General features: G+C 48.3%; 7 protein-coding genes across 7 annotated transcripts; 4 read left to right on the top strand and 3 right to left on the bottom strand.

Annotated features, from left to right (window-relative positions):
- Positions 1-3,588: 3,588 nt before the first annotated feature.
- Positions 3,589-5,009, top strand: T069G_07863 (CRAL/TRIO domain-containing protein; the record flags this gene model as incomplete). The annotated part of the gene is made up of 2 exons (XM_056175073.1): positions 3,589-3,942; positions 4,011-5,009. 2 exons carry the CDS (start codon positions 3,589-3,591, stop codon positions 5,007-5,009), a joined length of 1,353 nt encoding a protein of 450 aa, XP_056026022.1.
- Positions 5,010-5,575: 566 nt separating this feature from the next.
- Positions 5,576-6,367, bottom strand: T069G_07862 (acid phosphatase domain-containing protein; the record flags this gene model as incomplete). The annotated part of the gene is made up of 1 exon (XM_056175072.1): positions 5,576-6,367. The coding sequence occupies one exon, from the start codon at positions 6,365-6,367 to the stop codon at positions 5,576-5,578; it is 792 nt and encodes a 263-aa protein (XP_056026021.1).
- Positions 6,368-6,825: 458 nt separating this feature from the next.
- T069G_07861 (gamma-glutamyl cyclotransferase, AIG2-like domain-containing protein) lies at positions 6,826-7,824 on the bottom strand (the record flags this gene model as incomplete). The annotated part of the gene is made up of 2 exons (XM_056175071.1): positions 6,826-7,155; positions 7,207-7,824. 2 exons carry the CDS (start codon positions 7,822-7,824, stop codon positions 6,826-6,828), a joined length of 948 nt encoding a protein of 315 aa, XP_056026020.1.
- A 2,397-nt stretch (positions 7,825-10,221) lies between these two features.
- Positions 10,222-14,964, top strand: T069G_07860 (ABC transporter domain-containing protein; the record flags this gene model as incomplete). The annotated part of the gene is made up of 5 exons (XM_056175070.1): positions 10,222-10,434; positions 10,515-13,495; positions 13,554-14,006; positions 14,080-14,202; positions 14,265-14,964. 5 exons carry the CDS (start codon positions 10,222-10,224, stop codon positions 14,962-14,964), a joined length of 4,470 nt encoding a protein of 1,489 aa, XP_056026019.1.
- Positions 14,965-17,269: 2,305 nt separating this feature from the next.
- Positions 17,270-18,485, top strand: T069G_07859 (bacterial extracellular solute-binding protein domain-containing protein; the record flags this gene model as incomplete). The annotated part of the gene is made up of 3 exons (XM_056175069.1): positions 17,270-17,435; positions 17,487-17,771; positions 17,833-18,485. 3 exons carry the CDS (start codon positions 17,270-17,272, stop codon positions 18,483-18,485), a joined length of 1,104 nt encoding a protein of 367 aa, XP_056026018.1.
- A 227-nt stretch (positions 18,486-18,712) lies between these two features.
- On the bottom strand, positions 18,713-23,787 carry T069G_07858 (glycosyl hydrolases family 18 domain-containing protein; the record flags this gene model as incomplete). Its single annotated transcript, XM_056175068.1, has 17 exons — positions 18,713-18,784; positions 18,848-18,899; positions 18,962-19,147; positions 19,204-19,395; positions 19,457-19,485; positions 19,548-19,754; positions 19,813-21,854; positions 21,909-22,164; positions 22,269-22,347; positions 22,409-22,469; positions 22,534-22,616; positions 22,687-22,897; positions 22,971-23,008; positions 23,069-23,157; positions 23,233-23,382; positions 23,542-23,570; positions 23,640-23,787. The coding sequence occupies 17 exons, from the start codon at positions 23,785-23,787 to the stop codon at positions 18,713-18,715; spliced, it is 3,924 nt and encodes a 1,307-aa protein (XP_056026017.1).
- A 913-nt stretch (positions 23,788-24,700) lies between these two features.
- Positions 24,701-25,918, top strand: T069G_07857 (uncharacterized protein; the record flags this gene model as incomplete). The annotated part of the gene is made up of 3 exons (XM_056175067.1): positions 24,701-25,300; positions 25,357-25,537; positions 25,617-25,918. 3 exons carry the CDS (start codon positions 24,701-24,703, stop codon positions 25,916-25,918), a joined length of 1,083 nt encoding a protein of 360 aa, XP_056026016.1.
- Between the last annotated feature and the right edge of the window lie 420 nt (positions 25,919-26,338).

The raw sequence follows: 26,338 nt of genomic DNA, 5'->3' as shown, positions 1-26,338 counted from the left end.
CTTGGCCGCCGCATGCTGTGACGCCCGGAGAGGCGGGGAGATGGAGAAGAGCGAAGATCTCGCTGTATTTCAAAAATTTGTCTTGTTTTGTTTTTCCAGAACAGCTAGACGTTTGGGAGTCTTATGTAGCAGATGCTTTTGCAGATTCGATACAAGATGATTGTCGCGGGGTGTGGCGTGTGCTTAGCCCCAGGTGCTAAGATCACTTGCGGGTTGGCTTCTGTCCAAGTCAGGTAATCAGCTGGATGGCCAGGGGAGACAAAAAGACAAGGGGGACGGGGGGGCAAAGGCGCTTCTACGGAGGAATCTTTGGATCAGACAAACACAGTAGCTCGGGACAAATCAACAGCGACACGGAAGTCTTGAAGACCGATGATGAAGAAGAGAATGAGCAGTCACAAGAGCAAATACGGAATAGGCAAGAGAAGATGGATAGAATCAGGGAAGATGGGATAAACGAACGATGGTATGCCGTGCATGTGAACTATGATGCTATCACTCGGGAGCGGCCATCCCACCTTTTCTGCTGGCTCTTTAGAGTCATCGAATCAAATCAACCTTTTTACCCTTCAGGCCTAAGCGCCCCCTGGTTCTTGATCCGCGGCTGCTACAATACTGGCACAGCTGTCAGTCAATACCATGTGCTATCATTATCTTTCCCCAGTGTTCTGTTGTTATTGCTGGCTCTCCCGATACCTGCTGTTTATCACCAATCTTGGGTGCTGGCTGGCAAATGCCTCTCCATGAAAAGACCGATCGCGTGATAAAGGCAAATCTCTAAATAGATTCTCCGATCAGATACGCGATGCTACTGTAAGCATTCTAAGGAACAGTCCAAGGAACAAAGAGAAGAAAAAAGCCCCCAAGGCACCTCTCACAGAGATTCCTTCGTCAGCTGCGTGGCCAATGAAGATGGTGGAATTTCCCCCCTTTGGCCGAGCCCCATGGCGCAGTGCATTGCTAGTGAAGGGCAAGCTTACATGGAGCATTGAACAATATCAGACTATGTCTCTTTGTGCTTTTCTCTCTGCCTTGGTCCTACCACTCGTACGACTCACCAAAGAAACTATCAACTACAAGTTTGCAAGCGCTCCGAGGGCATGCAGCAGCAGCAGTAGCATCACCAACGCCCTCACTCAGTTCTGTCACTAAAGAATTGAATCCACTCACTCAACGGCCTCCAGATGCACCCGCCCCGATCTGGTCTTCTCTCTCCCACGCTAAAACAGAGCAGCCGAGTGCCGTTAACCCACGGAAGCGCTACGGCGGATCGACGCTCCGTTGGCTGTCAACTCATAGGCCAGCTTCCTCTCATCTGCCCGGTGTATGATCGGACCGACGGCTATGCAGGGTGCCGTTCAAATCACAGTGGGGGGAGATAGGTCTCTTTGCTCGGTCGATTTGACAAAAAGACGGGGAAAGAAGTCGGGAGACAAAGGGATGGGTGTGGCATTGAGTGCACTGTGCTACCAAGGGGTTGGCAGAGGACTGGAGTAAATGTGAAGCCTGATTGGGGGTTTTCTGCGCCATCTTATCCGCATCTGTTAAACTTTGCACAAAGTACGGAGCAGCCAGTGAATGGGATTCTTTTGACAAGGCTAGACCAAGGGATCGAAGGGGGGCGTTGTTTAGCGCGGGAGACCAGGAGAGCAACTTCATGGCATTCGAGACATTTGGAAAGGCTACAGTATGTTGGTCCTGTCACGACCCCATCGGGTTAGTTAGCACCCCAGATGGCTGTTTTTCTTTCTGTGCGACATGAAGGGGAGCGAGAGGATGAGTATAGAGACAAAGAGGAAAGAAACTGCAGAAGGCGAGATATCCTCTCATTGTTGTATACACAATAGGCGCTGGAGCAGGGACAACACTTTCATCCCAGGACGGGCCAAACGCACACGTGCCTTGCATCCGGATGCGAATCAGCTGCTCCCCATCACTGGAGGGCAAATTGATGAGACCCCTAGATGTCCTATATTGGGTTAATGGGCAAAGAGCAAATCCTTTGATACAACGTCATACACAAAACTTCGGCGGGCGAGAGCTGTGGCAAATCGGCGAACCTCCAAGAAGTGTGCCAAGGACGCCTTGCTGACAAAAAGAGCACTGGAATTCATCCCACCTACCCTAGAGCCCGGGACCGATTTGCTAGGATTTGAGCAAGATGATCTCGAGAGAAACGTGACTCTAGCTTTCTCCAATACATCATTTCTGCCTCTTCCGAACAAGCCATAAGCCCGGACGCTCTCCTCCTCTTTGTCCCGGCTGACAGACAACGGCGTCCCATGGGATTAGGCCACGCTTGGCGGGCTTGCCGCTACGAGAGTCCTTGAACCAATGGCATTTACATGTAATCTGGACACATGGAGATGACGGAGGTCAGATGGACGGCCTTCCGAGAGCTTAATCGCCAGCAATTGTTCGCCTCCTCGTGGCTCCGGTCTGACACGGATTTTAGGTTTGGAATTGCCGTGGCAGTTGCGGCATCTCCAGCAACTTGATTGATCCCCCCAGATTGAGTTGCATGGCCCATAACCGGCTTGCTGGGCCAAGTTCTGTGATCGATCGATAAGCAGCTGGTCGGGCGAGCCGGAAATTTGCTTCCTTCCGAGGCTTCCGCACAACCACAACGCCGGGATATATATAGTATATAGTATAAATAACGTATAACCGTATAGTATTTGCACATGGACCGGCTCGCGGCGATGGGAAAGGAAGACAATAGTAATACATACTGTAAGCCCACATGCTGTCATTGCCGTCACAGGTTCGCCGCCACGGATACGGAGAGGGTCCCTTACGGAAGCGCACACAAACCTCGCGCCTAGTCGGAATCTTTTGGAGTTTACCAACATGTTGGGATCTGGATTTTGGGATTAGTGCTCTTAGTAATCGCCAGTAATGTAATTCCATCCTTGTCATCGCCGCCTGCGCGATGATATAATAAACACCAGACCCCTTCCCGCCCGGGCTTTGTAAAAGTCGGCCCAAGTGTAAGCATCGCCGTCTTTCGCATCATGACAACAACCGCCCGGTGTCTCGTAATCTAGCATTGGGCACGAGACAGGTTTTATTCGCCCTTGGGAATTCACGGCTACCAACCAACCGCCCCCCTTTTTCCCTGCCCGATCCTCCTAGCACGGCATCCTATCGGCCTCCGAAGGTGCCGTTGCCGTCACTTGGATCTGTCTTCTTGGCCTTCTCCACACACACACACCCATTTAACCATCCGGACAGCTGCTCTTCTGCGTCTGAATCCTCGCAGCTTTGGACTAATAAGGCGCTGGCTTTTTCTTCTTGTACTCCGTCAGCCCCCCTTTTAACCGCCTTGTTGGGTGTGCCTTGCGGACTTTGTCTTTGGCCTGGGCGCTGGAACTAGGATCCTCACTCAGAAAACGCTATTTTTTGTGATTTTTTCCTTTTTTTTCTTACTTCCGGAGCCGAGATTACCACATTCGCTCCTATTGTGCAGCCAACAGCGCGTATCTACTTATAGCCTTTCGGTCGGGTTACATTGTTTGTCTCTTGTGACTCCTGCTTTCTTTCTTTCTCGACGTGGTGGAATAGAGAACCCGAACGAAAAGACTTATCATGACGACCGACTATGAAGGTTCCGCCCCCGCGGGCCGAGTTCTGTCCTCGGGCTCGACCGCCAGCCAACAGGCGGGGATGTTTCCGCACGGTCACTTGGGCCATCTGAACGCTCACCAGGAGGAGGCGCTGGAAAAGTTCAAGGCGCTGCTGCAGGAAAAGGGCCTGTGGCGTCCTGGCCCTCCGGCGTCTCACGATGACCAGACGCTGCTGCGGTATCTGCGCGCGAGACGGTGGGTGGTGGAGGATGCTTTTGGCCAGTTCAAAGACACCGAGGAATGGCGGGCGGCGAACAACATCGACACGCTGTACCGGACCATTGAGCTGGAGGCGTATGAGCAGAGCCGGCGATTGGTGAGTCTTTGAAATCTTGATATCTTGGTTTATATAAGATTGTATACTAACCGTATGTCGTTGTATAGTATCCCCAATGGACCGGCCGCCGTGACCGCCGCGGAATCCCCCTTTACGTCTTCGAGATCCGCCAACTCGACTCCAAAACTATCGCCACCTATGAGAAGCAGGGCGCCAACAGCACCTTTTCACAGGCCAAGACGGACGGCAAGACCCCTCCCGGCCTGCTGCGTCTCTTCGCCCTCTACGAGAACCTGACGCGCTTCAACCAGCCCTTTTGCACGCAGCTGACGGACCGCGACTACGCCGATGTGCCCGTCACCATGAGCACCAACATTGTCGACATCTCCGGTGTCGGCCTCAAGCAGTTCTGGAACCTCAAGGGCCACATGCAGGCCGCCTCGCAGCTAGCCACGGCGCATTATCCGGAGACACTGGACCGCATCTTCATCATTGGCGCTCCCATCTTCTTCAGCACTGTCTGGGGCTGGGTGAAGCGTTGGTTTGATCCCATCACCGTTTCCAAGATCTTCGTGCTTGCGCCCCACGAGGTCAAGCCCACCCTCGAGGCCTTCATCGAACCTAGAAACATCCCCAAGAAGTACGGCGGCGAGCTCGACTACTCGTTTGGCCAGCTGGGAATCCCCGACCCTGCGTGGGACGGCGTCATCCGGTGGGAGAAGGGATACAACTCGTTCCCTAGCGGCCCGCTGCTCTGGGAGGACGTTCCAGGCGAGGATAGACTGGCCTGTGTCCGTCTCGGCGCGGAGAACGGCAAGACGAAGCGGGAAATTATCTGCTCGCTGCCCAGGACTTTCGGCCCGGCCGAGAAGTCTTCAGACGAGTCGACTGCCACCGAGAGCTCAGCTGCCACCACCACAAACACCGCTGCCACGACGATCAACGACGCTTCTGAGGGCACCCAGACCTCAGAAGACACCCTTGACGATGCTACCCAGACCGACGGACCCGCCGAAGCCATCGAGAAGCTTAAGATTGACGAAAAGGCTGATACCAAGGCGACCGAGGTACCCACCCCCATGGCTGCTGCCACCGCCGCTGCATAAAACGACCACATAATACAAAAACAAACGGCGAAAAATGCATATCATACCCTGTTTCATTAATTTCTTTTTTCTATATATGGTTAGAGCCATTGGATTTATTGCATATACAGAATGCCTCTTTCTCATTCATACTCCCGCGTCAATTTTCGAGTTATATATTGTTGGGAAAGGGTACCGGGAGATGTTTTATTTCGCATTGGTGAATCTGTTTGCTGAGGTTTTTTTAACGGGGGACGAGGAGGAGAAATTGGACGAGATGAGAACGAGAGATGAGAATTGGAAATTGGAGTATTTTGTCCGGGTTGGGAATATAATTGGACTTGGAATATACCAAATATCTACGGAGAATTAGTTGTGTTTATATTTTTGCTTTATATATACGGACATGGCATGAATAATGCTCATGGGATCTCTTTTATGGATATCATTGTCTATGACTTTTTACCTGATTGCTCAATATTGTATCTTGCTCTAAATGGGTCCTATATATCCAATTCTGCGGTGTATCCAAGACACGCTCTATGTGCTGAGAATTAACAAATATCTCTCTACCTGCATGTTGCCGTCTATGCCTGTTCTCCATCTTTATGCCTTTGTTGTTGCGGAAACCTTCTGCTTCTCCACAGCTCGATCCCCTTCCCAATCTCCTCCCACGACACGCCATCCGGGACCAACTTCATCGTCAGTCCCAACCTTTCCGTCTCCCTATTCCTCGGCTCGTCATCGAAAAACAGCATATCCTCAAATCGAATCCCCGTCCGCTTCTGCAAGGCCTCAAAGTGCTTGATTTTACTCCCGGGGTATATCTCCAGTCCACCATCAAAAACATCAATCGAAACCTTCTTCTTCCCCGCCGCCTTCTTGTTATTGCCGTCATCCTCTGCAAAGGACGCCGTAGGTGGGATGTGGATGCCCTTGAGTAATTCGCGGGCCAAGGCAGGGGCGCTGGTGCGCGATGCAACGCCCAGCTTGATCTTGTTGGGATGGTTGAGATACGGCAGAACGGCAAGGATCTCGGGTACTTCGCTGTAAAACTCGAATTCTTCGCCCGTGCGGTCTGTTGCGCCGGTATGCGCAGGGTTGATCTTTAGCGGAGGCGTGACATGTGTATCGACCCAAAAGGGCCAGAGCGTGTAGTCGAGATCGAAGACGATGAGGCGAGGGAATGGTATCGAGGGATCGCATATTGAAGAGGGGAGATCGAGGCGTGGAAAGGGAGATGGAGTTGATGGTGCCGAAGTTGCGAATGAGAGGCCTGACGGCGTGGAACTGAAGGTCGGTGTGATGGGAGTGCCGGTTGGCGAGGAGGAGAGGGAGAGGTTGGAGGACGAGGTTGGAATTGAGAATTTTCGAGGCATGGCGAGGGCGGTGGTGAAGGTGAAGATGAAGATGGAGAGAGACGAGAAGCAAAGAGAGAGTGGAAGACTGGAAAAATAATTGAGGGGCCGCGGTATCGCGATCGCAGAATTTGGGTGGCGGTTCTAAATCTGGGGAAGTTCTGCGGCTAGTGCGGAATTTATGCACAAGATGGAGCGTCCCATAATTGATAGTGATGGACACTACTAGTAACAAATGGTAGAGGAATGTGGCGATAGTGGCAGTTATAATAGATCTATGGTGAGGATGCAGCAGAAGGACACGAAGATGTTCATGAAAACAATGTTCATAACTCTTTACTATTCTAATAATATTAGCATGAGTTACAATTCTACCTTAGATATGGCTCAAAGTCGCAAGTGATAGCCCCCTCGCCATATTTTACCCCCATGTAAGATGAATCCGTCTGCTGAAGATTGATGTCCAAGACAGCCTACAGCTAAACCAATCTGAAAGTGAGACCTTGAATGACGGCCCCGTCTCCATCCATAAACTCCATGGTGCATCTGACCACTTCATACTTGCCCGTTTCGTACACTCGGAGTGAATCCTCTTCGCTCTGGCTCTTCACCTTGTATGCCCATCCGTAGACCTTTGATCCTTCGTCTGCGTCTACCAAGCCCAAATATTTTTCACCCCATGTAGAGAGCCGGCCTCGGCAGACACAAGCTTGTTTGTATTCGATAGCATCTTTGTCAAGACCGATAACACGAGAGAGGATGTTGGCATCAGTAAGGGTGCCATAAAAGAAGTACCAGACTGGATAATCCTTTTGCGTTGGTCCCAAATGGGAGGGAGATGTGAGTGAATCGGGACACACCGCGCTGTTGTTGGGTCGAAACTGTGGCAAGGTAGTGTCAATGCCAAGTGTTGGATAGAGTGATGTCGCAGATAAATTCTTCTGCGCAATAGATACGCGAATCAGCATTGGCGGGCGTCCTGGTGGAAGAGCACTCAGAAATTCAGCCTTCTCGCTACAAGTCAAGAGACAGAACAAGGTCTTGTTTCCATCATCATCCTTGCCAGAGAAAACCTTTGGCTTCTTCGGGAGATAGCGAAGTAAATCAGCGCTTTTGGAGCACCGATCAACCTCATGTTCCATTTTGAGAAGATACTGGGCATCCTCATCCTTGACCGTCGCGCCGCTCTTTGCTCTAAATGCCAATTTTGCCCTGAAAATGCTGTATTCATACGACTCCTTGTCGAATCCCTCGGCTACTTTTGCGTCTTTGACTGTGAGCCAAGACTCCTGCGACATTGTTGGGCGAGTGAAATCAGCTCTCCAATCTTGAATACTTTTCGCTGCCTCGTCAATGGAGAATCCGAATAGCTTTTGCCATCTCGACTGATCAGAATTGGAGCTGTGGGAAGAGGTTTCAACTGGGCCACTTGCTACAATATTGGCAGCAAGTTCTTCGCACGCTGCGAGGAAATTCATTGTCGATTGGTATTCTTGGCTAATTTAATGGTAAAGGGTGTTGAATCGCTGATCTTGTCGACCAAGGTTGATTTGTGTTGCTTTTGGAGAAGTGAGAGATGTGGAAGTTTTGAAAACTGCCTCCTGGCTCTTGATGAAGAGGAATTGTGCTTTATTTATGGTGGAAGTGGAAGAATCCGAGTAAACAAACTGTAAACAAGAATTGCGCCAATGGCTCAAGCTTCTACTCAAGTATAAGTCGAAATATACATGCACCGAAGTCGGATGAAAGTTAATGCTATCTCAAGGAGAAACTTCTCAGCCACGCCAACTCATGGCTCAGCGTTTAGACTTTTGCATCTAAGAAGTAGTTACATAGTGTACCGGGTTAGCCATAAACACTCGACGTTTCGTGGTGAAATACTATAGAGGATGACGATAGTAGCATCTACTAGAGAAATATAATAATAGTAACATGTATCAGAACAAATTAATAAGAAGAGCAAATACCTAAACAACAATTATCTTGAGATAAATATATTCACTATGCAAATGGGTGTCTCTCCGCATCTTGGTATAGCACTCCGATTGCATTTTGCCGCTCATCTCTGCAAACTACGAGAATCAACTACCAATCAAAGAAATACAACCAAAATGCACGAATTTGATACAAGTAGTAAACGATGGAGCAGCTAGCTTTGAGTTGATTAGGCGCATACGATGGAGACGTTTCATCAGGGAGATGCCCCACGACGTCAAGTCTCATATTTGGCCTTGGACTTGACTAGCAGCTCTATGTAGCAGCCTATGATTGAACCTGTGGTCTACATAGAATAGAACAGCGGAAAGTTCAAGGGCATGAGTCAGACCGCCTCATATCATCTGCCACAAGTTGGTGGCGGTGGTCTAGCGTAGAGCGTGTCTCGGCCGGCTGCGACACAGAACAAGTTGCGTCATTCACCCAAAGACCAACGTAATCCACCTTCCATAGGCATTTTATAAGCAAAATCTACGATGCAAAGGACTATATTTCCGGCCTGGCAAATTCCATACTCGGAGACCTTGTTGCACGGCGGATAACAGTGGAGAAATCCGGCCTTCAGCTCCGGGTGCGGCGCCGTTACGGAGTCTAGGGGAAAAGCGGCCACTAGCGAAGCCACCGAATCAGCTGCGGCTTGGCGATATGATTCTTGTAACAATTAACTTTGCTCTGGAATTGTTCTCCAGGTTGTTATTGACTCTCTTTGTGGTTAGCTGCGATTTATTTATATGCATTTTCAGGCTCGTGGCTATAAATTCCCATGGGAGCCGTACTGTACAACATCTCCCCCTTGTACAGCCAAACTTGGAAACGACTTCGAGTAGCCATTGTACAAATCACGGCTGTAATAATTTTATTCTAGTTGAGATACAGGTATTTACGCTCAGATGAGAACCTTGTTCGGAGTAGCTGCATAATGTCACCCTCGCGAGTAACTGTAACCATAGAAACACTCAAAACATGTAGCCTCTTGTCATGAGTGAGCTAAACAGGCCCTAGGTGGGTTGTAACAAATGAATGAGTAGCAATCTCTTCAGAATTCTGAGGGCGCACAAGTAATTGGAAGAGAAGAGGCGAATTGAGGGGCATAGATGTTGCGTCTGTCCAAAGGATGCCTAAAATTGCCATCGCAGCCTCTTTATCGAAGCATTTACATGTAGGCAGCAAAAGACTTGTCATCGACGTTTATCAAAGTGTCGTCAGAGGTATGCGTCACATCCACGCGCACGGTGTTTCCGGCCGCGTCTCCTTATTTGATGTCGTTTTTGTGATTATTGCGATGTGGAGCAGGCGTTAGCCAATGTTCTACTGCTTGCGACGAAAGGATTCGCGGTCACTGCTAGCCTGGCGGAAAACCTGTTGGTCAGACTTTGATGTCTAGCTCGCACAGAAACAGTGTTTTTCCCAACCGCCCAATCTGGGGAACAGATCCGGGTAGTACGAGTACGCGGCTTGCCGGCCTACGAGTCATATGAGGCATAGAGAAAAAAAAGGGAACTTTTGTTAGAATGATGACCACACATTTCGGCCTTGATTTCGCCGCTTCTTACGTCCTAGTGTCTAATGTCTTCTCCGCTTATAATTCCTCCAGACTAACAACGATAATCTACACGCTTCCAATATGTATGTCTGCTCCCATTGGTGTCGTGTCTTTGTTCAACGATAGATATGAGTTGTTAGGCCGCGCAAAACCAGCATTCCTACCGCCAAACCGATAATGCCAGCCCGAGACATTCACTCAAGACATGCGCCATCACGTGTTACTGTACCCGGTCAGAGCTTTTCAATCAGAATATAAAACTCCACTGAGGTCCGACACATATTACTTTGTCGGATAGTTGGCAAGGCGGTGGAGGCACTCGCACCCTTGGAGGGCAATGGACTACTCAGGCTGCCCAGATGACGCTTCCTTTGGGCCTTCAGTTCACGGTTGTCGCCGTAGAGATTTTGATTTTACTCTAAAGTTTGAATCTATATTCTTCTCTATCCTTCCTGCAGCGATTTTTATTCTGCTTGCCGTTATTCGTCTCGTTTGGCTGAGGCGGGAGCCCGTCATTGCAAAAGGCCGTGTGTTCCAGCTTGCAAAACTCGTATGTGTAGCCGATTCTACGTACCAATTGAATTAAGTCGAAAATCCGAGTAATGTCAAGCTAAATAGAATCTGTGCTAGGGCCTTATTGCGCCGTATGTCGCGTTACGCTTCACCTCGTTTATCTTGAGTATCGTTTGGCGGGGCGAGCAAGCAGCTCTCTTCATATCATCTGCAACATTAGAGGTCATCGCCAGCGCACTGCTACTTCCGGTCTCCTTTTCGGAACATGCTCGATCTCGACGGCCGTCTTTTCTATTGAGCGTCTATTTGACTCTTTCGCTGCTCTTCGACATCGCGCGAGCTAGGTCATTTTGGCTAGTAGCCGTGACTCGCTCCGAAGATGCGTTTGCAGGCGTCTTCACAGCCTCAGTCGCCTTAAAGGCCGTCATCTTTTTAACAGAGTCATATCCAAAGACGAGATGGATTCTCTGGGGCACAGGCAGTCACAGCCCAGAAGAGACAACGGGATTCTGGGGATTGGCCGTCTTCAGCTGGCTTTGGAAACTCTTTATTCTAGGCCGCAGAAAGGTGTTGAGCTTGGATGATCTATTCCATCTCGACCACCACATGTCTAGCGATGTCTTGAGAAGAAAACTCCAACAGGCTATAGATGCATCCTCAACTCGAGGTCAGAAGAATGGACTTGCCAAAGCCCTCGCCAAGTCACTAGCAGGACCTTTCTTATTTCCCGTTGTGCCAAGAATTGCCCTTTCGGCTTTCAAATTCGGCCAGCCATTTCTCACCAACTCATTGTTATCGTATCTTGAGATACCTGCATCTGAGAGGCCGGTCAACTCTGGCTATGGCTTGATCGGTGCTGTGTTCCTTGTATACTCTGGCATTGCTCTCTCAACCTCGTTTTATTATTACCTGCGCGAACGGTCTCTTTGGATGATGCGCGGTGCCCTAGCAAGCGTCGTGTACGAGCATACAATGCGATCCAAACTCTCAGTGACCAGTGACTCCGCTGTGCTGACGCTGATGAGCACCGATATCGAGCGTGCCAGACTTGGCTGCACATTTATCCACGAATTCTGGGCCAGTGTCCTCGAAAGTGGCATTGCGCTGTGGCTATTGTACCGAGAACTTGGCGCCGCCTTTGTCGCGCCTGTTGTTGTTTGTTTTGTCTGCATCGCTTTCATCTCAATCGTAGGTCGTCTCAGCGGCCCAAGGCAAAATATATGGATGCAAAAGGTTCAAGAAAGAGTCGGCGCCCTCTCTCACATCGTCACAAATATGAAAACCTTCAAAATAGCCGGCTTGACGGACGCGGCCGAGTCGCTGCTCCAGCGTTTCCGTGAGACCGAAGTTGGCGCTGGCTCCAGTTGGCGGATGACCATGATTATGGCGGCCATCATTGGTTTCGCTCCGTCCATGATAAGCCCCTTCATAACATTTGCCGTCACAGGAAAGGCTCTTGATGCCACTCGAATCTTCACCGCGTTGTCGTTTATAGTCCTGTTGACGGATCCTCTATCTCAGCTGCTTCAATACGTCCCTCCACTACTGGCTGCTTTTTCTTGCGTTCAACGCATTCAGAATTTCCTGGAGCGGGACCCTCGTGAGGACTTTCGTGAGAGTCTCGGCTCATCAGATGGCGCGGATGTAGATTCCAGCGAAAAGAGCGAGACCCTTATACGGATTACCAAGGGAGATTTTGGTTGGGAGGAGGATAAATCCATCTTGTCCAACATTGCTCTCGAGATTCCTGCTCGAGCTCTTACCATTGTGATTGGACCTATTGCCTGTGGAAAGTCAACCCTACTGAAAGTTCTGCTGGGCGAGACTCCTTTTCACAGCGGCCGTGTTCTCATAGGACCCGAAACCCGTGGAATCGGCTATTGTGACCAAACTGCTTTTCTCACCAACGAAACTGTGAGAGACAACATTCTTGGTTATGTCCCGTTTGATCAGGCCAGGTATAATGAAGTCCTTGAGGCAACGATGCTTCTCCCGGATCTTGCCACTTTCCCCCAGGGCGACCGTACAAAGATAGGAAGCGGTGGCGTAACGTTAAGTGGTGGGCAAAAACAGAGAGTATCGATGGCACGCGCTTTGTACTCAAATTCCAACCTATTCATCTTCGACGATTCGCTCAGTGGTCTGGATGCCGATACTGAGGAGCAAGTGTTCCGACGAGTTTTCGCTCCCGGCGGTCTCATTCGCCGTCGAAACGCAACGGCGATTCTGTCCACGCACTCTGTGCGGCATTTGCCGTCTGCAGACCACATTATTGCACTCAGTCAAGAGGGAGTGATTGCCGAACAAGGGACTTTTCATGACCTCGACGCTCTTGGCGGGTATGTGAACAGTCTGAAAATACACTCTGCCAATAAATCCACAGACGACGTGACTTTGGACTCTTCGAATGATCCTCCTAGCGAAGAAAATGACGAGAACTTGACGCGCTCTAAAACACGGAAACCTCCGCCACCAATATGGGCTGCGGCAGATGAGCGCAGCAGGCAGACCGGAGACATGGCTGTGTATAAACACTATGCTATGAGCATGAAGCCAATTACACTTATATCGTTCCTGCTGGCTTGTGTAGCATTGGCAGTCTTCTACAATTTCCCGCAAGTCTGGCTGAACTTTTGGTCTGTCGACTTAGCTTCGTCTCATAGGGCTCACTCTCAGGCATACTGGATAGGCATCTATGCTTTATTCCTCCTTCTCAGTCTGATGTTCATCGGTATAATCTGCCTCCTTGTTTTCATCTTCATGACGGCCCAGTCTGGCATTACTCTTCATCATCAGACGTTACGGGCTGTTATTGGTGCCCCTCTGCGGTTCTTCACAAACGTAGATGCTGGCATTGTGATCAATCTCTTCTCCCAAGACATTTCGCTTATAGATATGGAGCTCCCACAGTCCCTTCTCAATGCCACGGTAGAGTTATTCATTTTGATCGGAATGGCTGTGGTTGTTGCTACAGCCTCGCCTTATATCGCCGCCAGTTACCCCTTCTTCGCTGCACTGATGTGGTTGGTTCAGAAGCTCTATCTGCCCACCTCTCGACAGCTTCGTTTGTTGGATTTGGAAACCAAAGCCCCTCTATAGTAAGTCCAAGCAAGCAGCGTTATCCATCATGTATCAGCCAAGCTAACCCATTGCTAGTACACACTTTACAGACACGGTTGCTGGCGTGGCAACTCTCCGTGCCTTTGGCTGGACACAAGAGAGCCTTGATTTCAATCTGAAACTCCTGGACAACTCTCAACGCCCCGCATATCTCCTCGCCATGGTTCAGCACTGCCTCACCTTCATTCTTTCCTCTGTTGTCACAGCGGTAGCCACGTTGGTCGTAGCTCTAACCACCCAAGTCAAGGCGGTCACAGGTCCTGGATTAACTGGAGCTTCAATGGTGACCCTCATGTCACTCGGAAACTTCATCTCACATCTGATTGTCATGTATACTATGGTGGAGATATCCCTAGGGGCCGTCAGCCGATTAAAATCCTTCCACGATACGGTGGTGCCGGAGAGTACCCCCGAAGAGGACGCTGAATTGCCTTTGCTATGGCCATGGCGTGGAGCGGTGGATATCCAGGACGTCTCAGCTTCGTATAGGTACGTCAAACTTGGGGATTGCAGTGCAATTTGGTTCCTTGAAGTTCAGAATTGCTAATATAGCTACGAACAGTGTACCTGATCAACCAACAGAGTCAGGAAACTCGGGTATAGACCCTGCAGATTTGGTCTTGAAAAATATTAACATGAGCACTACGCCTGGTGAGAAGATTGCTATTTGCGGACGTAGTGGAAGGTGAGCTAATCTGCTTCGATATCCTTTACCCCTAATATTTGAGTTGCTAACCAGAACAATAGTGGTAAATCCTCCCTATTTCTCCTGTTGCTTCGCCTTTTTGATCCCTTGGCTGGGTCCGCTGATGGAATCACCATTGATGGCATACCGTTGCGCCGGGTCAAGCGCTCCTCTCTGCGAGAACGCGTTATCGCTGTGCCACAAGACTCTGTCTTCTTCCCAGATGGCCACTCTTTCAAAACAAACCTCGATCCATCCAATCTATCGACTGAGAGCGACTGCAAAGAGGTACTTGGCTCAGTGGGACTTTGGCAGGTCGTTGTAGACAATGGTGGGTTAGACTCCAGCCTCTCTACCAACATGCTCTCCCATGGCCAGAGGCAGTTGTTTGGCTTGGCTCGAGCAATCCTTCGACGACGCATTCGCAGCAGTGCTGCTCGTTCCCAGACCCTTGACGCAGATGAGTACCCGAATAGTCTCTTTGAGAAGGGAGGCGACATCGGTGGCCTGTTGCTGTTGGATGAGGTGGGCTCATCTGTGGATAAAGATACAGAGCGCACGATGCAGGCTCTCATCAGGGAGGAATTTGCGGAATACACCACAATAATGATATCCCACCGACTGGATGCCGTAATGGATTTTGATCGCGTGCTTGTCATGGATCGCGGGCAAATCGTGGAGTCTGGACGTCCCCGCGAATTGGTTCAACAAGAGAGCAGCATGTTCAAGAATCTGTGGGCTGTAAGCGGGGCCCGTTCATAGCTTCTGGTTGCATGAACGCCTTCGAGAACAAGGAGCAAAATTCCTCGGACCTGTCGCGATCCGGATTGCGCCTAGCTTGGTTGGGCGATTTGGCTGACTTTTACAACCGATAATTCTCATCATATATAGAGAACTAGAAACTTGGGGCCTATAATAGAATTATTCCTTTTCTGTAGACTTATCAAGTTCTTCTTGTTGGCGGTGCTTTCGTATTGCGTTGTAAATGTCATGACGTGTTAGACCTTGTAATTCCGGGTCATTTTCATGTTCACTTTGGAGTTGACCGAGAATCTGGATAGGTCTGAGTCCGAGTTCGTAATAAGACATGACCTTATCCATTTTCTTTTCAAGGGCCTTGTTCCGATATCGTGAATGTGCCGATGAGGGAAACATTGGATGATTGTGCTCAGTGGACTTTTCGCCACGAGTGTGGCGAATAATCCAAGGGGCCAATACGTGCTGCCGACCTACGACAAGCCGGTACGGGCAGCCCGTCATCTGCGAGCTCGTCTCACGCCGTTTCGCGGCAGGGACATTCGCATCTCTCTGAGCCTTGTAGGTTCTTCCCTTGCTGCAGCGGAATTCGATACTATTGGGCCTCACTCGGTGTTTGACGAAGTTGTAGCCAAGGGGTTGGGCGACAGCGTCAATGGCGGCCCTGGCCTCGTCAGGAGATTGGAATTGGCGCCCAAATATCTCTTCCATAATACCGGGAGTTGATGTCTCAATATGGGTTGTGAATAGCTTCGATTCGACGCGTATTTCCTGAGATTTGACGCGTGGATCGTTGAGATTGGACGTGGGACGGAAAAACATAACCTTCGAGCCCCACCAAGGCACAATCGACTGTTGGATGTCACTTAAGCCAGAATGGATGCTTGATATACAGTGAGGTGTTAGATGATACTTTCCTTGAGGACATTGTTGGATGACGTTTCCGACTATTGGATTTTGCCTCCTGTTTATATCACCTCTTCATAACGATTAATATCCCTCATTAATCTTCTAAATCGTGTTAAATAGAAACGTCCCATGGTTCCAGTTAAGATTCAATGATCTAGAAGAGAGGTAGTGTCTTCGTAGCCATTGCGATTTACTTTTCCTGCTGCTCTGTAGCCCCTGGAGAGCGCATAGCGTATAGCCATGTTGATATAAACAATATGATATAGAATGGGAGATCTATCGAAAGGGGCGTCTGTGCTGCCGAAGCGGTGCGAAACAGTGTGGAACGTCTATTTATTGCTGTTGATTCCAACACTTCAGCTTCCGTTTGGTGTAATTACAAAGTAGGAGCTCTAGTAAAAATTTCATATGAAGATTTTACTGAAAAGCAATGGAATATAAGCTGTTCGAACTCGTAGTAGCATATTTCGGCGGTTGTTTCTCAAACGTTGGGTGCATGTCCTTTTTGCGCTTGTGGAGCAGGGTAAGATCTGATAAGATTTTGCGCCGGGCGAGCTGACAATCTACTTCCTATTGCGTCGATTCCATAGTGAGCTTAAACGTATTTAGGCATTACTGCCGAACTGTCACCAGGCACCGACTAGTCAGCTATCGGTAGTTGTAGCCGGCAGCCCTGGCTGACGATATGCAAGGGGCATGCCATCTCATTCTCTGTTAGAAGACTGCCCGACTTCTATGGCAGAATCCTTCTGCTAGCAGATTCTATGGCTCCATAAGCTTTATTGCTACCAATTGGATATCAATCTCATCATATAGTTCTCCAATGATCGCCGTCATAAACCAAGGTCCGGATGTTATTTACATCCGATCTTGAAATGACGCGTATGTATGTGACGATAACCCACAATTGCACCAACAAGCCCCTGGTGGAATGCCCAGCATTTGTAATCAAAGCATACGTACCCTTGCCAGTTCAATCGTTCCATGAGAATTAGATACTATGCGCAAGTTATAGCTGCTTTGAGTTGAACAACCTACATGGCTAGTGCCCTATTTCTATGGGGAGTATAAGCTTATATAATTTTTATAAAGAGCCGGGGCGGATAATGCGGCAGCATATTGACCTGTGTTACCTATAGATAGAACATTCTTAAATAGTTCATGCGGCAATTGCGGGCACAAACTGGCGTGTTACAGGAGTAGATGACAAACTTGAGTAAAGGAGGCTTTTAATAATTTCTTACACATCTGCGGCATGTGGCTCGTGCTTCGTATGGAATCCGATGTCCTCGAGTGATGTTGAATATAAATACTATCACCATATACAGGTAGCGGGTCTCCAGTGCAATTGAATCATCTAGTGTATATATCCATCCTTTATTCTATCTATTTATAATTTATAATGCCGTCCTTCAAGCAGATTCAGTCTGCCCTCCTGGGTGCTTGCCTTTTTTCCGCGAGCCAGGTTCTTGCATATGGCACAGAAATCGAGACGAGATCTTTGGATGAAATTTACCAAAATGCAAAGCATGAACACGGCACCTTGAACGTGTATTTTGGCGGCAGCTGTAAGATTGCATTGCATTTCTTCTCTAAAGTTGAGAATAGTTACTAACTAGCCATAGCACAAGCGGCTGCTTCTCCGATGCTAACTGCATTCCGCAAAAAATTTCCCGATGTCGCCATTAATATTACCGCGGATTTGTCGAAATATGCCGACTCACGCATTGATCGGAGCTACATAGAAGGGAAGCCATTCATCGACGTGGCATTATTGCAAACGGTACACGACTTCCCTCGATGGGATAAGCAGCAACGTCTTTTGCATTATAAGCCGCCCAATTTCAGTGACATCAACCTGGCTATCAAGCATATTGACGGAGCATATCTACCTGTCAACTACAGTGCGTGTCCTTCCCATTATCACCGTTCGAAACCGGTGATTGATGCTAATGTTTTCTCCAGATCAATTTGGTCCATTCTACTACGATTCTACAATTGTACCCGCAAATAAGGTGCCCAAGGCATATGCCGATATTCTAGACCCTTACTGGAAAAGCAAACTTGTTCTTACTTATCCCAACGACGATGATGGTGTTCTGTATCTGTTTTCTCTTATCATTGAGCGGTATGGCTTCAAGTGGTTGGACTCGCTTCTAAAGCAAGATGTCATGTGGGTGCGTGGTGCAGCAGCTGCCACCGGTGCCATCATCGATAACCATTCGTCTGGCAAGGGTTCGAGAGTTTTGACCTTTTCTGCGCTGGGCGGGTTTACACCATCTACTTCTTTCCTTCAAGTCCGTCAACCTGATGCACCAGACCAGTTCATGACCTGGGCTCAACAGGCGGCTATCTTTGCCTCGACACCTCGCCCGGAGAGTTCAAAGCTGTTTTTGTCTTTCTTGTTGAGCACTGAATGGCAGTCAACTCTTTCAGCGTCGGGAGGCCCATCTATCCGAACTTCTCTGACTGGCACAAACAATGTGTTCATGGCAAACAATACTCAGCCCAGCGGATACATCACTTTCATGGGCAATCGGGAGAATGTCGAGTGGTGGCGAATGCAGATGGAAACTTATATTGGACTTGCCAAGGGACCTGACCCTGCGTTCTCATGAGCAACAGTCGTTGTTTCTCTACATTGTTAATGAACTGGTGGATTAATTACATAGACATGCTACCGCAGTAGCAAATTTTGTCATCAATGGCAGAGTGCCAAGCAGAGAAATCTGCAGACAACCTCAATATCATCTCGCTACCAGAGACTATTGAGATGGATTAATATACATAATTTTATTTTGATCTCGTATTTATATAATGTACTCCTTAATCCACTCTCCAAAGTTCAATCACAGTCTGGGCAATCAGAGGGGAAGAAATCTTTAAGCCCATAGCATTTCTGTTCGAGGATGTCGACCTTCAAAGATAATTTGTCAGAAAATCGTGGTCCCTTGTAAAGTGTCCTGTTCCATGAACTTACATCTTGCTTATAGAAACTCCATCGCCTATTGGGATTGACCCCGAGAATGGATCTATTACATGGATTTATCAGTTCAAGGCCTGCATGGGCATTCAATTTCTAATGAGCACTTACGGAGCTTGGACTTGAGCAAACAGCTCAGCACCAGCGAGAGCACCATAACAAACACTCGCTGCAGTATCTGTGCCAACACCAGCGCTTCCGTAAAGTGTCGCATGGGTATTGAGCTGTAGCGAGATTGTTGTGTCGGTAGCTTTGTACTTGGGATTGAAGCGGACTCCAAATTCCACCAACGGAGTTCTGGCGAGTAATTAGTTCTGATAACCCTATTGGCCGCTCAATTGTGTATGACTTACATTTGTAGGGTAATGTCACCATTTACGGTAACATCTGCGGTGAAATTGCTCGGCTTGTCGGGATCATCATCTATCCCGGGGTCTTTGGGATTTTCTGTGTTGTCAGTAAGTCCAGATAAAACGTCATTGTCAGGATTAGGATAGCGCTGTGAATAATCCCAGGACAGTACGTCCATGTTGTAATGAGCTTGGCTGTATCATTGTTAATGGTCAGCCACTAATCTTGTCTTGGGATGTTCACAAGCTGACTCACGTATGTGCGGTAAAGACTCCGGTCAGTTGCTACTCAAGGTTAGCGTTTTCATTTCTTCATGAGAGGAATCGAGTAGGGGAAGATATCATACTCCAAGCACTCTAAAGTTTGGTCCGATCGTCACTATACCGGGCACAGTGAACGTGCCTCCGAAGTTTTGCATACCAAACAGCTCAACTGATCCAGTTGAGAAGCGCACGGTTGCCTGGGCTTCCATATGCAAACCTGCTTGTATAGAGCCCTTGTTACGGAACAAAACGTGCGATTGGTTCCAGCTGGTGAGATCGTTAAGGTGGCCCTGAAGATGGTTGGTTAGTTTCACGGTTCAGGTGCTCTTTGATCATGCTGCAACGTACAATTAGTGTTAGTTGAGCCGATGTGAGAATGTCGACATGTAGATCCGCCCAAACAGTAAAGTAAGCATCGTAAGGGATGCCGAGCAGCGAACATTGTAGTCTTTCGTTAAAGAGCCAGAAAGGAAATGTGTCCTGAAGATGATGCGATGCGAGTGGTATCTCTCCTTCGAATCCCTTTTCGTTCAGCTTATCCATAACCTCTAGCCAAATTGCTGGGTCTAGAGTCCACCACCGCTTTTCAAATTCATCCCTTTTGTGTTTCGGTGTAGCTAATCTTTCAGTATGAAACTGATGTTCAGCGTATCTCTTCCAAGACCCGCCATGACGGCGATCAACTTCCCTTGCTACTTCTCGTTTCCTCACTGGGTTGGTGTTTTTAGGATCATTGTCCACAATGGCCGCCCAGTATCCCGGATCTTCAGAGTAGTCAATGCGAATTTGGACAGTGTTATCGGCTCTTCCGTGTAAGACTGAGAAATCATAGTCGAACGTGAAGCTGTATACGTGTGGACGTGCTCTCAAGTTGGCACCACGTTTGACGAGTTTGTGATAGACATGCTTCGGCACGGTTTGGTCTTCAGCTGATTCCATGCTGACAGCCATCGCATAGCGACCAATACCACATGCTGGAGGCATTTCGACTACGGTACGCTCGACACCGCCTCGGAAAATAATGTCGCAGTTACTATCGCTGGAATCATCTGAACAAACGGCACGAACAGTGATTCTGTCATCCTCAGCGATAGTCCCCCGATCAGGGCAGTCAAAAAGCTCCCAATGAGAGCCATCTCGCTTATCCAACGAAGCAAGCTGATCCTCAGGACCAGTCATGATAACCCAACCAAAGCCATTTTCGTTAGGATCTTGGTTTCCAGTAGCTTCAGTCTCGACATTCATCTCGTATTTCTGTTTGTCTGAATCTGGAACGTCTTCGATGAACAGCCACGCCAGAGGCACTGGAGCCGTCTGATTATAGACCACAACATCTCCTGCCGCACAGCAAAGCGCTCTCTCATGTGTTCCGATTGGCAATGATATACTGTGATCCGTTGCTATACTGAATTCCGTACAGTCGTAGCCACCGCCGTTCTTAGAGTGGCCCATGTTAACCAGGTTCGCTGGACAAGACATGGCTCTGATACAAGCGTCACTGGCTATGTCTTGCTTCGGGCCTTGCCACGCGCATTGCGATACATCAACCTGTTCATTACAGCACCATGGACGCCATGAGCCATCGGGACATGTATCCTGCGAGTATGTCGCATAAACACGGCCGCTAGCGGCACAAGGATCATCCCCATCAGGCTTGCCGTCTTTTATGGAAATGCACGACCCGTCCAACATGCCACAGAGGCTACGGGCATCTTCAGATGTGGCACAACAATATTGCGCATATCCGCTGAGACACTTCTTGCTGGATTGAGAATCATCGTCATAGTACCACTTGCTTTCAGCAATAAGCACTTCATCCGTAAGACAACCGTTATTGCAGTCGACCAAGCTTAGGCCGAGAAACGAAGTAATAGAAGACTTCCACTCGCATGTGCTGGCATCAGGTGCGCGATCGCGCGGGCAGCAGACCCATCTGAATTGATCTTTGCCATCGCATGATACGGAATGTCCGACGCTCCGGTGTGTTCCTGGACAAGCAGATGAGGTGCTGCATTCGCTCATGAAGCAGGATGCTTGAGTTGGCTGCCAGTCTGTTGAGCCAGCAGGTCCAACGCCGTTCTGAGCTTTGAATGCACCAAGACCGCCTTTTGCATCAAGAACGGCTGCAAGAGCGTCGTAATTGTCGTTGTCCAGATCCAGAGCCCATATAAACAGTCCGAGAAGACCGTTCTTATTGGCATAGTCTACCTTTTCCTTGATCGTGGCCACATTGTCGTACGAGACCCATTGGTCCTCGTCAAACGCAAAATACATAGCAGCCGCCTTCTTGTCTTCAACCGGTTTGATGCTATATGTATCGGCTATGGCAGTGATCTCTTCATAAGAGAGAATCCCACCGGTGCCCGTACATGACCCTGCCACACCTGTGTCTGAGAATTCGCAACCGGGCAAGGTGCATGATGGATCAGACAGAGTATATGAACGGCCGTAGAAACCTAGACCAAGGTTTACTTTGTTGGCTGGCACATTGTTTCTCCATAGTAAGTCAAGCGCGTCGGAAATCTCGGTGAGATTGGTATGTGCATAGACATATGAACCAATCTGGTCTTCAGGAGAATCCCAACTACCATGGAGATCGTATGTCATCAGATTGACCCAATCAGCATACTGCGTGAGATTTCCAATATCGAACCAGCGCATATACCAGTACGATGTTGGTGCCGTGAATGAAAGACCCCACTACCATAATATGAAAAGACGAGAAATCAGTTTCCATCGTTGAAGAAATGATGAGAAGATTTGTGATTCGTATGAAACAGTGAAACACGCAGTAAGAGACTTACGCCATTGGTTTGTGCGGTCCAAAATGTTCTGATATCTTGTAGAAGAAGAACGTAATTTGCAGTATCTGCCTTCTTTCCTCTATAAAAGATTGAGTCAGTGATTTTGAGGTCGTGTTTAGGAGATCATTGGAGAAACTTACCCTCGATCAGAAGCTCCGGGATATTCCCAATCTATGTCCACACCATCAAACCCATAGTTTGCTGCGCAAAAGCATGGCGTATTAGGAGACTAGGTAGCTAATTCTGTGATCGGTTCCGAACTTACTCATGAAATTGGCTAGATTTCCGATGAACTTTTGTCGGTTTGCAGCCGTGCTGGCAAGCTCGCCCCAGACAGGTTGGGTGTCGCTGTAGGTGTTGAGCGTTTCAGTTCGTCAGGCGTGTGAGATATCAACTGAGGTAGAAAATAGGGTCATACGTTTCATTATCCGAGTACGTCCAGCCACCTAGGGACAAAAAGATCTTTAATCCCGGGGCCGTCTGCTTTAATTGCATAATTTCAAGAAATATCTCTTCGCTGGTTTCGTTCATAGGATATATCTCGTATGTTTTAGGTGCAATGTATGCAAAAGCAACATATAAGTGTGTAATTGAGTCTGTACGTATCCATGATGGAGGACGATTTGGGCCTTGTAATTTGGTTCACGTCATTGTAAGTCTCATGATGCCCCGATGAAGATAGAAACCGGAAATAGTACTCACAGGCGCCACGTCTATACGGAGCCCAGGCTTCGTAATAGCTAGGTTCATCATCATCAGCATACGCCGTTGCATATAAAGCGCAACTGTAACTTATTTACCCAATGACCAGATTTGTTACATCACCGTTATTTAAGCTATTGGCAGGAGGCTGTTTACAATTGGATTGGCATCCACTTCCGCAAAAGTCCTGGTGAACCAGACGTTAGCAACCGATCATTAGAACCAAACGAATCTTTGATCCGGATTGGTCTGGCAAACTTACTGCTGTTGTGCCACAGTATCCAAATTCTCCGCAGCAAACATTCAGAGGACACAGCTCTCCCGGGGTCTCGCCCCAGGAACCACATTCAGCTTTGGCATCGCAATTTGAGATGCAGACACTGGGATCGCAATGCTCTTTATCAAGACCGCACTATAGAAGCAAATATTTGTAAGTAAGCGACCACCCATTGGGAATTGACCCAACAAGTTCCTTCTGAAGGTGGTATCATGATAGAGTCACACATACAACGCCTCTGTTGGTGTTCAATTGTCAGCATTCTTATTCCACAACAATATGGCCTCTGTATACTTGCGTTTGTCCATTACAGCATGAACCATCTGAACACTTTTGTGTCTTGGAACATGTACGTGTCTGTCTCCGGAACAAGGAGAAGTCCCGCGGCTTACTAGTACTTAGGGATTCATTCCAGACGGTTGGGGCATGAATATGCTGTGCTGAAACACCGCTGAAGCAAATGATAACGAAACAGAAGACAAAAGTAATAATTTGAAGATTTGAAAGAAACTGATATCCTCGCATCGCCATGGTCCTCATTGTTGATTGAGGTCCGCACAGCTAGAGATTCACGTCCTACGTGAGATTTCTATAACGGCAGGAAACGCCCAGTCTAGTTTCATGACAGAGCTATGGAAAGTTTTAACAGCAACACCCAAAATTCCACAGCAGAACCTCGGCCTGCTGTACGGATGCATATCGGAGTTGCGCATCCTACGGGAATGATCAACAGCATACTGCTATCTCCAGCCGGGTAAATCCTTAGGCCAGCCTCAAAAGTCCCACCAACAAGCATTCACGGCCATAAATCGGAGTTCCTACAATGCAACACTGCAATCCTTCGATATTGTCACGCTCTGGCTCTGTCAACGATTTACAAAGCTACAAGCTGAGGCATATTACGTTGCCGCCGGATCGCCGGAGGTCGGTTGCGCTTATGTTTAACTCTAACAAACCTCATCTTACAGCTTATATTAACCTGTTGATCCTGCGAACCACATTCAGCTACAAGGGTGTCGGCTATTCGGATCTGATCTGCTGCCAATGAGAGCTGATTACACCAATCAGCAGATCAGTAGCACCACCTACAAGGTTGCATGCATCGAGGAATCTGCAAGGGAAAAAATTAGGGCCAACCACCTTCTTTCTACAGTATATACCGCACTGTCCAGTTGGTCTACTTTGAGTAACATCCGACCGAGGTCTTTCGATCCAATGCGACAAGCATAGATTCCTTCGATCCATTGGATTTTCGACCCCACGCCATCACTGGAGGAACTCCGATACTGTAGCCGATATGCTTCGTAGATTTGGGCAAGGCAGTTGTGAATTTAGGATACTCATGCATTCCCTTCTTTTCATGGCAGAAGGTTCGACAATATCCTTTTGTCTTGTCTTCAATTTCATTAGGCATCTTGAAGCGGCCATTGCTGCAAGACCTGCTTCTCTCAATATGGGTCGATTGGCAGTACTTCCAGTATTCTTTGCCATCACCTTGATTCTCTCTTTGGCCTTTGGAAAAAATGTCGCTCCTCGTACACTCCCAACCCCAAAAAGAATTACGAATAAAGCACTGGCCGTGAATGCTCGTGGCCATGAAGGCACCGAGAAGAAGTTATCCGATGATGTCCTGCCTGAACATATCTTTTATGAAAACTACCAAGTTAATTTTTCCTGGAATAATAAACAACTACAAGCGGCCCTGGGGATTCAACCATTACCAAACCTTGACAAAAGAAGTATCGTCAAACGCACGCCTGGTAGTCAGCCTGGAGATCCAGTGTTCAAATTGCCCAGTTGTTTGGGATGCATAGAAGCGGCTGCAGGCAAAGTCACCAGTATAAATGACTTGACGACGGAATGGCTTGAAAAACAGATACTCTTACCAGACTCTCAGCTGATGAACCGATGCGTATTTTACACTTCTGTCCCTAAGGAAAACGAGGACAAGGCAGAATGGGCCCTTCGACAGACAATGGGCCATCTCGACCACCCTGGCCTTTCATGGTTCGCTACGGATTGGGCTTGCAAAAAGAAATTGTTGTCTATATGGGTAAATAATCATTGAATAGCCTAGAATTACTTGTGTGTATACTCACCTACTCGCAGAATTTGTATTCGGGCAAGAACGATATCAGCAACCCAAACCCCGACAACCCCAAGGATCGTAACTACTGGGAAGTCTTCGTCGACGGCAGCTGGCTCGCCTTTTTGCAAACAAATCAAGTGTATTTCACCTACTTTGAACACATGTCCCGCGCAATGGCTAGACACTGCGGCGGCGTAGTCTGTAAGTTGAATATAGTCAATCCACATTGACTCAGCCGTTTCTTCATGTGCTCCAATCTGGGCTAACTTGCAGCTTCTAGATGTCATGTCTCTCAAGCCAAGACAACTGTCAAAGTACCAATATATTTGGGCCGCTGAGTTTTCAGAGTTAAAGGCAAGATACTCAGGCGCTTCTGCTGGAAGGCCAACGCAACTGGTGGCAGTTAATGCGATAGATAATACTGAGCAATGGAACATTAGCTGGGATGATCTTTCAGCCGATTCCACTCCTCTGCAGAAAGGTGATCCTGGCCATATTGATTTTGTCCGTCTTTCTTTGGAAAGCAGGGCCAATTGTCAAGCCAATCTCGATTATGAAGTCAACATGGATTGGTTTGGCTAGGGTGTGTTGGATCAGCGCCTTTCGATGTACTCTATTAAAGATATCTTTACTCGGAAGCTATTCAATTTATCTTAAGAGAGCATTTTGCAACCAGTCTAGATCACTAGGGCTGGGATTCGTTGCTGCCTATTTCCGAAGTGCCGTGAAATTCTCGTCTTATGCTGACATGACATTCTGGATTTGGGTCCCTTGACAATTCCATCTGAAGAAAATCCTTGTCATGGAGATCCAATATTCCACTCCGAACAGCTCTATGCATTCATCTGGCCCCTATATCCCGACGCCTTACGGCACTGCACGCTGCAGCTTTCAGGAAATGCAGTGGCTGTGAAATATCTGCTGGAGACAGGAGCGACAGTGGACTCCCGGGATGGAGTGGGCCAGACAGCTAGGTACATATATTGCCAACAGGGATGGTCA

The sequence above is a fragment of the Trichoderma breve genome, chromosome 5 (assembly GCF_028502605.1).
Source record: "Trichoderma breve strain T069 chromosome 5, whole genome shotgun sequence".
Classification (NCBI taxonomy): Eukaryota; Fungi; Ascomycota; class Sordariomycetes; order Hypocreales; family Hypocreaceae; genus Trichoderma; species Trichoderma breve.
Note: the sequence above shows the minus strand (reverse complement) of the source record. Positions and strands in the feature narration are given on the sequence as shown.